Source organism: Vicugna pacos, chromosome 4 (assembly GCF_048564905.1).
Source record: "Vicugna pacos chromosome 4, VicPac4, whole genome shotgun sequence".
Classification (NCBI taxonomy): Eukaryota; Metazoa; Chordata; class Mammalia; order Artiodactyla; family Camelidae; genus Vicugna; species Vicugna pacos.
The window spans coordinates 79,529,576-79,541,058 of record NC_132990.1 but is presented as its reverse complement, the minus strand read 5'-3'; the positions used below and the strand labels follow the sequence as shown (position 1 = coordinate 79,541,058).

Here is an 11,483-nt window from a genome sequence, read left to right as displayed (position 1 = left end):
GGCCGGATTGAATAACTGGCTTCTAGGCAATAGAATATGGCAGAAGTGATGGGCTGTCACCTCGTTCTTTCTCTGGGATTGCTCGCCATGACATGCAGTGGCCCCGTGGAGACATCCATGTGATGCTGGACCGAGGCCTGGCCACCACATCCATGTGATGCGGGACTGAGGCCTGGCCACCAGATCCATGTGATATGGGACCAAGGCCTGGCCATCACCACTGAGGGAGCTAGAGCACTGCCTCCCTTGCAGCTGAGCCTTCTGATGAGAATGCAGCTCCAGGCAGTAGCTTGACTGCAGCCTCATGAGAGATCTTCTGCCAGAGGGCCCAGAGCACCCAGGACCAGACGCCTGGCCTTCACAAATTGGGAACAATACACGCTTCTCTTTTTAAGCCATTGACTTTCGGGGTAATTTGTTTTTCAGCAATAGGTGACTAATACATCTAAATAAACATTTATCCTGTTTATTGCCCATTTCTCCCATGAGGTTCTCAAAGACAGGGCTTTCTTTCTGTTTTATTTGCCATTGTATCCTAGTGTTTAAATAGTGCCTGGCACATAGAGATATGCAATAAATATCATGAAAGAATGAGTGCAGAGTGGGGAGCCGTTGGAGGGTTTAAGCAGCAGTAGGGTAGGGAGCGGCACTTCTGATTTATGTGCACAAAGCCCATGTTGAGTGCCGTGAGGAGAGGGGACCAAGGGCTCCAGGGGTGGAGGGGAGGGGGTCAGGGAGAATAGTAGGGGGGAGGGGGGAGGGGTCACAGATGACACCTGCATATAGGGAGAGTGGAAATGCCCTCCCTGAGATAACTGGGCTGAAGCAGGATTGGAGAGGACATGGGGGACTCTCCGTCATGTGAGCTCCTGATGTGGCTGTATGTCTGATGGCGCTGTTGTGTACACAGACTCTAATCTAGAGGAAGGGTCAAGTCCAGAGATGTCAGTGTGGAGTCACCAGCAGCCTTCAGCACGTGCTCAGGACCTGGGAGATTGTTTCTAGGTAAAATGCGGTAGGCTGCGTAATGACCCCTAAAGATGTCAGTCCCAATCCCTGGAACTTGTGAATGTTACCTTGTATGTGTTGACCTAAAACAGTAACATACCCAATTATTTTGCCAGCAAAATGTTCATTGGGGAACAGCAAAGAATTGCAATTCAGGACATGATCTATGGCGAACCACAGGAAATCTGGAAAACAAAGAAGAAACTCTTTTATAGAGGGGAAAGGGGAGTTGGGAAGGGCTGATCTAAACAAAGAGTCCGTTGGAGGAAACTGGGAGTTGGAGGTGTAGTGGCTTTTCACTGGCTGAGCTGTGATGGTCTCTCATTGGCTGGGCTGTTGCCGGGCAGGGAGAACACCTCCCTTCCTCCTGCTGGGTAGTAAGTAGGAACCTTCTTCCTGTTGAGTCTGAAACTGAGGCTGAGCAGTAGATGTGAGGGCTCCCCTTTCTGGCCTCCTGACTCCATTTTAAATGGGGTTTCCGTCTCTTAATTTTCACGTTCCCCCTGCTTTGCTCAAGATCTTACTCTGCAAGCATTGCTGATCAGCAGTCATGTCTTTCCTGGGTTCAGTGACTTTTTCTCTCTCTATGCCAGGAAAGACCTTTCCTGGGTGTCGTGTCCCACGTGGAAGGGAAAGTGCGTGGGCTGGAAACCTACTGAGGTCACGTTGGAGTAACAAGGAGTAGGAGGGAGATCTCGCAGGGATTTCCCGTCTGAAGTCTGTGTCTTAGAACAGCAAGAGCACACTTACAGCTGAAAGAATGAAAAAGCACTTTGGGAAGATACAGTTGATGAAAAAAATTTCACATACTGAATTACGGGGAAGTCATTCTGAATGATGTATGATTTGACTTGAGCTTTGTGCTAACTGGAACAGCCTGTCTATGTCAAACATAGATTGTGTATCTGCTTTAACCAAAAGAGGAGAAAGGAGAAGGAAGCATCACCAGGTTGTTTAGAATGTCTACTTCGAAGACAGGGATAAATATCCTTCCCCTGACCCAAGACGCCAATGTCCTTCGCAGGTGAGAATCCTTTCCCAGATACCAGGGTCCTGCTGCCTCGCTGTGCATGTGCTGATCTGTCTGTTCGGAGACTGTGGAGACATGTGCCCCTCTCACGTCTGATGTTTACTCGTTGTTCTGACAAGATATAAAACTGTGGTTCGGGTATCCAGGGTGCAGCCAGGCGATCACTGTGGAAGTGGTTTCGGACAGTTCCGACATCACTGAGAACTTGAATTTTCCGAACTATGTGAGAGTCAAGGACACCACCAGCCATTCTCAGAATGGTATCTGCCAGCATCTGTCACCAGTTACCATATGGTCTCAAGGTCTCTCCCTGAAACTATGCATTTTGGGCCCCAACCAATTCTTGCTTAATAAGCACCCTTACTTCTTGCCAGCTCTGATTTTAATTCTTGACAAACAACTTCTATAACTCCGCAGTTTTTACCTGTGTAAGCCTCCCTCACTTTGTAGCCCAGTGAACACAGTTCAAGTGCTTCTTGCATCTGTGTCTTCTGGGGTGCAGTCCTCAGTTTAGTGCATAGAGAACTCTTTTCTATTCCAGTTGTCAATGGAAATAATCAATAACCAATCAGAGCTGACTAAGAGGGAGGATTGGAAAAAAGAAAAGAGACAGTTTAGGGGGAAAAAAGAGACAGAGAGAGCTTGGGAGGAGCATTTACAGTTCCTTGGAGCCCCGTCCGTGGGGGTTAGGAGGACATCGGAAGGGCTGCTTAGAGGGCTGAAGGGACCTGGAGTGCTTAAGCTTGGGACAGTCTCTTTTCCAGCGTCCTGGTTCTTTGCAATAACAGTGGTGGGATCAGACGAGGGCCGATCGGAGGGACTTTGGCCTTTACTCTCAGTGAGATGGGGTCCACTGGGTCAGCTGTGAGCAGAGGAGGGCAGCAGCTGACCTTGCACACATATCCCTGGGCTGCAGGGTGGAGAACGGGCTGAGGGCTGCCCCCGTGTGGCCGGAGCAGGGAGTGCAGGACAAGATGATCCTGGGCTGATCTGCAGGTGCCAAGGGGTTGACCCTTCCTGGGTCCACAGGGGCTCTGGGGGTCCAACAGACCCTCCCTCGGAATGAAGGGTGTCCGTGAGGTCATGAAGTGTAAACTGCGTCTCCTCATTCTGGATCTTTCCCCGGGGACCTGGGAGGGAACTGTCAGTGGGGGATGTTGGGGGCTGGGAGCCTGCCGGAGAAACTGCCTGTGCAGGTCTCCCCTCTCTCTGCCTTGAATCTCCTCTGTTGCCACCGTGGCACTTTCCACCCCTTCTTCTCTCGGTCCACGTGGAAGCCAAATGACAACCAGTGAATCAGTGACTGATAGGTCTGTCCTCAGTAGATCAGCTGATTTATCACCAGCCTCTCTCTGCAGACGCTGGTCTAGGTGGAAGGATAGGAGGGGTGTCAGCCCAGACTGGTGTCAGGCTGCGGGCAGGGGCAGACCGGCCTGGTCCCCGCCCCGGTGGCGTCCACGGGAGGCCGGAGCTCGCAGGTGGGCTGGGCAGCAGAGGCAGCGGCGGGCCCCAGGCGTTGGGTGCAGGCGTGGAAGGGCTGTCCGGGGCTCCTGGGCTGTGGGGGCTCTTCACTCAGAAGGGCCCAGATCGTGTCTGGCAGGACAGGGCTGTATTTTAATGGAAAACGTCTAAGCAGCTGAAGAGCAGAAATGCTAGCGTCACAAGCCATCACCCAGAAGGAGCGGCGGTCGGCGGTCAGCGTTCCGACGCGCTTTCGCCTGGTGTTGCATCTTTCTGAACTAGTCACGTTACAGACGCCATTTTACCCTCCAGCGCTTCAGGGCTTTGGGAAAGGGCAGCGGTATTTCCCTCACAGACGTGCCGGCAGGACAGAGCTCCGCCTTGCAGGAGGGAGTCAGAAAGAAGGGGTTCTGGAAGGCCACCTGCAGACGCAAGTGGCCCAGACACCCATCAGGTTGGGGTTTGGGGGGACCCGCGAGGCAGAGAGGTCTGTCCCCCACTGGAGCCCAGCTGCGCACTTGGCGTCGGTCCGGCACCGCGCGCTCTCCCATGGCTGCGCAGAGGTCTGTGCCGCGGAGCAAGGACAGCAACTGGAGTCCCAGGGCCGGGGTCTGCAGGGGACCCAGGGAAGCCCCTGCCGGGCCCTTGTCCAGCAGCCCGAGAAGCCTGTCTCCCACAGAGCCGGGCCTAAGGCCTGCCTGGCCCCGGGACCCAGTCGTGGAAGCACTGCCCTTGGGGGTTGGGATTGGGGCCAGAGACCTGCACTGTCCCTCTTGGGGAGGGCTGGTCCCAGGCCCGGGGGGTGTAGGCCCTGGGGCACCTCTGCCCCAGTCCACTTGGCTCCTCTGCCCCCCCCCCCATTCCTGCCCTTACTCCCAAGCAACACACAGCTTTGGCTTTTAGAGGTATTGTTTATTGTGCTGGAAGGGTGGGGGTGGAGAGGAGTTTATTGTGAGGAGGGTCGGTACACGGAGCAGCTGACATCATGGCCTCCTCCCTGCTCACACTCCATGGCTGCAGCCCTCACTGGAAACTGAGTGGCACCTGTTGGGGTGGGCAGCATCCTCTCACTTCCTCCTGCCCTCCCCGGGCCCAGCCTCAGGGGCCCCACTCTGTCCCTCCCCACCGCTGCTCCTGTCCCAGCTTGATTCTATAGGACAATCCCCACCCCTGCCCCCAAGACCCCCATAGCGCAGCCCTCTGGGCAGGAGGGGCCTCCCTGGGTCAGCAGGGCGCCAGGCACCGTGGTCTTAGGAGGGGTGTCCAGGCAGCCCCCGGGAACTCACCTAGAAGGCGCCCGCACACTGGTCTGTGGAGAAGAGTGGGGCCTGAGGAACCACCTGGAGGAGGCCCCGGGCCCTCCCCTGAATAGCTACACCCTCTTCCTGTGACCCCCTGTGGGGGCACCGCCCACCCCCCACCCCAGGCCCAGACAGTCCAGGGCTGCCCCAGGACTCCTGTGCTGAGTCTGGGCTCAGTGCAGTGAGCCCTGGGCCTGGCCCTTCCAGGCTGGGTCTGGGGTCTTCCTCCGCCTGCAGCCCTGAGCCGCTTAGGGATCTCGCTCACCTGACTTGGGCAGCAGGGCACCCTGGCTCGGGTTCAGGCCCACTTGGGGTGCCAGCTGCTGCATCTTCTGGGCACCTTCAGGAAACAGCTCTGGGGCCCGGGCTGAGGGCAGGGAGGGCCAGTGAGCAGAGGGGACAGGGCGGGGGGAGGGGGAGGGAGGGAGGGGCGAGGAGGAGGGACTGGGTGGGAAAGGGTCCCAAGGAGGCACCGGAGATGGTGGTTCCACCTGCCAGAGTCAGAACTTGCTGGGAAGTACACATTGGTGACACTCCAGACCAGCCCTCACACGTGGCCCCTGGAGGAGAGGCCTGTGCCTGGTGGAGGTGTGGGGGGTGTCAGGGCTGCTCCCCCGGGGCCACCCACCGTAGAGTTGCAGCCAGACGTTCCTAGCGCCCCCCTTCTGCGTCTCCAAGTACAACACAGCAAAGTGCTCGTAGTCGGTGGACACCACCCGGACGTCAGCCTGCGCCATGGCTGAGGGGGGAGGGCCTGCTGAGCTGGCTGCCCAGGATGCTGGCCCAGCTGCCAGGAAGACCCCCAGGCCGCCTCCCCAGCGGCCAGCCCTGCCTGCTGTGCACCCCGGCCCCTGTGCTGCCCCGCCTCACCCGCGTTGCTGAACTGCCCGTCCACGGCACCCCTGGTCAAGGTCTCCTCCGTCTTCTGGCACCCGCCATCTGGCCTGGGAGGGAGGACCCCCAGCAGCCTGAGCAGGAGCCCCTGAGGATGCTGCCTGACCATGGTGCAGACGGCTGCCACTTAGGTGCTGCCAACCAGCTCGTGTGGGGGCTGGTGTCCCGCCTGCACCGGGGTCCCCTTGTCCCCCCATCCACACTTGGCACTCACAGGTGCTTTGTGGCTTTCCTCCCGGTGAGGGGCACGGCCAGAGGATGTGGCGTCTAAGAGGTCTCCCGGTCTCCCCTCCACACACACACACACACACACACACACACACACTCAGGCACAAGGACACCGTTCCTCCACGCCCAGGCCTCAGGCAGAGCGTCCACCTCAGACGGGCCCCCTTGGGGAGCAGGCCAGCTGCTGCGGCTGTTTCAACGGCCCCTGCCCCCTGGCGCCGGTTGGGGCCTGGCTTGAGGCCTTGATGTGTCCAGGACACCTCTGGTTCCTGCTGGCTCCCAGCTGGCCTCACACTGGCCGCGTCTAAGGCCCCGTGTGAAGTGAGGCTCGTGGGTCACTTACGTGGGGTACCCAAACTTGAGGTGCAGGTCGCCGTTGGCCAAGGGGGTCACCAAGGCCACAGGCATCTTCATGTTATCCTTGGAGTCAAGGAAGCCCTGGTCGTCGGACACCGCCCCAACCACGTACCAGGTGCCCTGGAACTGCAGGGGGGTTACGGGGGGAGCTGAGGGCAGCCCCTGTGCCACCTCAACCCTGACCCGGAAACGAGGAACAGCTACCACGCACCCGGTTTGCGGCCTGAGGAGTGGCAGGCACGACCCTGGGGCCTGCAGTCCTACCCAGCACACCCCCGCCTGAAGTTGGATGAGCAGATGGATGGGGGCTCTCTCCCTGTCCCCCAGACTTGAGTCAAGCTCGGATCAGAGAAGGTATGGGGAGGGCGAGGCCGCCAGGCCCTTCGGACCGGTGATGCTGGGCACACCTGGCTGGCATCGAAGCTGGCCTGGATGGGGACCTGGGCCCGGCTGGGGGACACCCCGTGCAGGGTGAGGGCCAAGCCCACCAACAGTGTCTGCAGCGCCATGGCTCTCCGAGACTGCGCGGGCGCCGGGCAGGGCAGGAGTTGGTGTTGTCTCTCCCACTGCACTTTTATGCCCCCAAGGTGCCCTGAGGCGCTGGCCTGCTGGCCTGGGACAGAGCCCACTGCGATAGGCTCCTGGCCAGATTACACCCGCAGCGCCTGGCCCGGCTCCCTCCACCCGGCTCCACCCATCCCGTGTTTCCTCCTAGGGAGGGGCCACCAGATGCCCCAAAGCAAGGGGAGGTAAGTTCTGGCCAGATTGGCCCCCAGCCCTCAGCTCAGGCAGGACCTCAGGCCCCTTCCTCCAGGAAGCCTTCCCAGAAACTCTCCGTCACCTTTGAGCCTCACAACCCCTGGTGCATCTGCAGGGCCTGGCTGAGGTCAGCCTGGCTGGGGGCCTGGTGGACGGGCTGCAGGGAGCACTGCACATTGTGAGCCAGGAGGGCCCAGGACAGGGGCCTGAGAACGGCCACTCCATCCGGGAGTCTGGGGGATTGTAGGAGGTCAAGGGCAGGGCTGGGGGGGGAGACCGCGCCCCGGGGCACTGGGTCAGCTTTGGTGCCAGAGGCCTGGCGAGAGGGCAGGGCTGCGTGCTCTTGAAGCCCAGGTCAGAGGCTTGGGGCTCTCAGAGAGCCTGAGGGGAGGTGAGGGTGGCCTGTCTCCAGCCTGTCCGAGTCTGGGGGTCACGGGCACTCCAGCTACCTCCCCCACGCCCTTACCCCTGCCAGTCTGAGTGCACTAGTCCCGCACCTTCAAACACTCCCCGAGGCCTCCCCCCTCTCCTGGCTGGGGGCAGGGGGCAGGCTGTGGGCCCTGCCTAGGGTTAGCTGCTGACCAGGCGCCAGCTCCAAGCCAGCCCAGCCGGAGCTGCAGCTTGAGGGGGCGGGGCTGGATGGCCCCGCTGAGATCAGAGCCCCAGGAGGGGTGGGGTGGGGATGGACACGACCTCAGCTGTCCTGGCTGCTGACCCAGCCCCACTCCTCCACCCCACCGGGAGCAAAGCTAGCGGGCCCCTGCCCGCCCCTCGTGGGTGTCAGCTAGAACCAGCCTCCCAGGTGAAGGGAGACCCAGGCCCAAAGCAAGAGGGGGTGCTCGGCTCCCCTGGGAGTTGGCCAGAGCCAGCTGGGAGTAAGGGCTGAAGGACAGACAGGCGGGAGCCAGGCCACTGAGTTGCTTCTAGAGTTTATTCTCAGAGCTGGGATGAAGCCCGAGGGGCAGAGGCAGCGGCGGAAGGAGCCGGGGTAGGGTCTCGGGGTGTTGGAGGGAAGAGCCATCAGGGCAGGGCGGCCAGGTGCCGAGGCTGAGGTCACCTGCCAAGAGAGCAGGACCTGTCGGTGGGACACCTCTCCCGGCCCCAGGGTCCCCAGACTCCTTCCGGTGTCAGGCCACAGGGGCTCCCCACCATGTCTCTGGGTGAAGGGCACCAGCCTCTGACCTCCCCTCCATCTTCCCCACCCCTTTCCTGTCCCAGCCACCAGCTCCTTCCACCCCCAGGGACCTCCCTGAACCCCAGTGGAGCCTCCTCCTCCTTGGACCAGCCCCCATCTGCCTGGGACCACCCTCTCCTGGCAGGTGGGTGGTTGTTGGTGGGTGAATGCTGAATGACTGAGTGAGTGAATAGGAGGCACCACTGGGTGAAGCCAGTCTGCACGATCACACTCACCTATGCATGCTCCCCCATGCACTTGTCTGCCAAGAAAGGAGCCGGGGGTTGGTGGTCAGTGCCCCAGGCCAGGGCCACTTTCTGCCAGGGCTGCCTGCCTCCCAGCCCCCGCAGCCCTGGTTGACTCCCACTCCGTCACGTTCCCACCCCGTCCTAGGCCTTGCTTCTCCAAAGAAGGAGTGGGTTCTGTCCCACCTGGGCCAGAGCAGGCTGCCTGCCCCAGGGAGGCTGTGGGCACTGAGGCCCAGTGTGGTTGGTGTCTCTGTGTGCCCTGGGCACCCCACTCCGCAGGCTCTGTTCCTTGTGCCTGCCCCCCACCAGGCTGGGGGCCTGCGTGTCCTGGAGGATGAGCCAGGGCTGGCACACAGTGGGAGCCTGGTAAACCCAGGGAGGGGGGGTTTCCTGGAGGAGTATCTTTCTGGGCCCGGCCCAGGGGCTGCAGGCAAAGGTCACGCGGTGAGGACAGAATGCCCCCACTCTGGAGGCCGTGTACCGGTCAGTGGGCGGTCTGGCCGGACGAACCTCACCCTTCAGCCTCCCTTGAATCAGGAGACCGTCTGTCTGTCTCCAATCTGACCTTAATCCCCTCCCTGTCAGATTAGGGCCCCCTTACCAGCCTTCGGAAGGAAGACAATGCTGTCCTCTGTGAAGCCCTGGGCCTTGGCGAAGGTGCTGAATTTCTCCTTTACCTGGGCACTCGGGGCCTGGGTGCGGCCTAGGGCGGGAGGAGAAGCCGCTGGCCTCCATCTGGGGAGATCTTGGCTCTGCCCCCGCCCTGCGGCTTGGGGAGCCCCCAGATGCCCCTCTCTGATGGGGTCTCAGTCCACACCGTGGGCCTGGCATGGGGGCACATACTGTAGAGGGTAGCCATGCGGAAGTCCTGGGCCAGGCCTTTAACACCCTCAGTGTAGAGCAGCGCATACACGTCATAATCGGTCTCCACCACCGACACCTCGTGGTTGCTGCCCCAGTCTGCGAACCCAAGAAACAACCCCGGTCAGCCAGGGACCCTGCCCCAAAGCTCCGCTGGCCTGCTGTGTGCTCCTCCTTCTGTCTGTCTAGCTGCCTTTCCGTCCACTCACCGGGGCAGGCGCCCACCCACTGCTTCCTGCCTGCACAGCTCTTCAGCTCTGTGGGGTCCAGTGACTCCAAACCAGAAGTCCTGGGGTGCCAACAAACATGCAGGCTCAGGAAATCAGGAGTTCATGGTACAGCCACAAGGCCCGCAGCCGAACGGGGAAGAGGAGAGGTTCTCTCCCAGTGAGTGAGGAGGGCCCGGCTGGGGTCCCGGGGCAGGGAACAGTGGGAGGTGTGAGGGGACCTGCGTGTACTTCGCCTGGCCAGCAGAGGTGGGGCCGCAGACCTCTGGGGACAGTCCATCATGGAGCAGAGAGGGGCCTGGCAGGAACAGCCTGGGGCAGATCCAGACCCGGCCAACCCCGGTGGGGCAGCCATCATCCTATCCCATGCACTTTTGGGTAGGGGGTTTGCCCAGAGTCCCCAGCCAGCAAGTGTCACTCCTGGCTGGACCCTGGGGTCCGGGAGGGGCCCTACTCACGGGGACTGACGTAGCTGTAGCAGCCTGGGGGGTCTGCAGGACGCAGCAGCAGAGTCCGGGTCTCACACTGGTCTTTTCTGTGGGCAGATCACCCTTGGGGTCATGGGTCAGTGTTCAGGGGGTGGGTGGGGAGCCCTTGGCCCCAGAAGCCCTACCGCCCACCTGAGGAAGGTAGACGTGAGGTTGAGGCCACCGTCTGCCGCCCGGACCACCACAGACTTGCACATGGACAGCATCGCCTTCTTTTCCAGGAACCAGCTCGCGTTGGAGGCGAGGCCCGCGGTGAACCATCGTCCCAGGAACTGCGGCGAACAACCCCATCCGGGTCTGCCAGGACCCTCTGGGACCCATGGGGGTGGGCGCCCCTTCCCTCCAACTCGGGTCTCCAGCCCGGCCCCGCCCCCGCCTCCCGGCCCCGCCCCCGCCCCCCCCCCCCCGCCAGTCCCGCCTCGCCTGCGGGTGGAGCTGGCGGCTGGGGCGCCGAGGCCGTCCGGAGGGGTCGGAGCTGGGTGCGGGGCTGAAGATTGGCTCGGAAGTGCTCCCGCGCAGCCCGCCCCCCCACCCCCTGAGCGTGAGTGCGCCGCCCGGCTGTGTGTGTGTGTGTGTACACACGCACGTGCACACGCTCTCGTGTTTCTGTGGCCACCCCGTGCTCCCGTCTGCGCGCTCGTGCACGGAGGTGACTCCTAGGACCCCAGTGGGCGTTGTGAGCTCAGTGGGCTAACCGCGTTGGGTCAGGGATGACCTGCACGCAGTGTCCCGCGTGTCTGCGTGTGCCAAGTGGACACAGGTGCTTCCCTGCCAGTTGGGGATACCGGGCTCTGATATCTTGGTTGGCGAATTGCCCCAGGGAGGTGCCTCTCGCCATCAGCCTCCTCCTGTCTGCCCAGCCCTCCTTCTGTTCAGCTCCCCTCTTCCCCTGGAGACAACTGGGCTCCAGAGAGCATCCCGTCCCACAGGGCACTGTCTCACCTTGGGGACCAGGCAAAGAGCCCCTCACCTTCTCCTCTTGGAAGTTGGGCTGCAGGGAGACCTGGGCATGGGTAGGGATCTGCAGGGCCCCCAGGACCCCCAGCAGGACCAGCCCCGTCCACAGAGTGCTCTGAGTGGCCATTCTCCCCGAGCTGAGCAGGAGTGCAGGCAGAGTGAGGGAGACGACCGGAGAAGCAGAAGCCACCGGGGAGACCCCTATTTATGGGCTGGGCTTGGCCTCCACCCAAGGCACAAGGACAGCCCACTGGAAGCTCGTGATGCTGGGGGAGGACAGGGCAGCTGAGCCCAGCCGCAGCCTCGCCCCCCACCGGGCTGCTTATGTAAGATGTACTGATCAGGCAGGCCTGGGCCCTGCCACGCAGGGCTGAGTGAGGGGCGGGCAGGCAGAGGCCCCTGTGTGGCTAGTCCCTTCTCCAGTCCCAGAAAGACCCACCCCAGGAGCCCCGATGGGGACAGGGGCAAGTGCCTGGGCGAGGCCTTGCCT

At 61.4% G+C, this 11,483-nt stretch overlaps 1 protein-coding gene across 2 annotated transcripts; it reads right to left on the bottom strand.

Annotated features, from left to right (window-relative positions):
- Positions 1 to 7,951: 7,951 nt before the first annotated feature.
- Positions 7,952 to 11,278, bottom strand: PTGDS (prostaglandin D2 synthase). Of its 2 annotated transcripts, XM_015251169.3 has the most exons (7): positions 11,007 to 11,275; positions 10,169 to 10,308; positions 10,007 to 10,083; positions 9,304 to 9,420; positions 9,062 to 9,163; positions 8,449 to 8,474; positions 7,952 to 8,095 (listed from the first exon to the last, which is right to left on the bottom strand). In XM_015251169.3, exons 1-6 carry the CDS (start codon positions 11,118 to 11,120, stop codon positions 8,449 to 8,451), a joined length of 576 nt encoding a protein of 191 aa, XP_015106655.2. In that variant the 5' UTR covers positions 11,121 to 11,275; the 3' UTR covers positions 7,952 to 8,095. The 2 variants fall into 2 exon arrangements, with proteins under 2 accessions (XP_015106655.2, XP_072815128.1); XM_072959027.1 differs by lacking the exon at positions 8,449 to 8,474 and having other exon boundaries at positions 11,007 to 11,278.
- Positions 11,279 to 11,483: the final 205 nt, after the last annotated feature.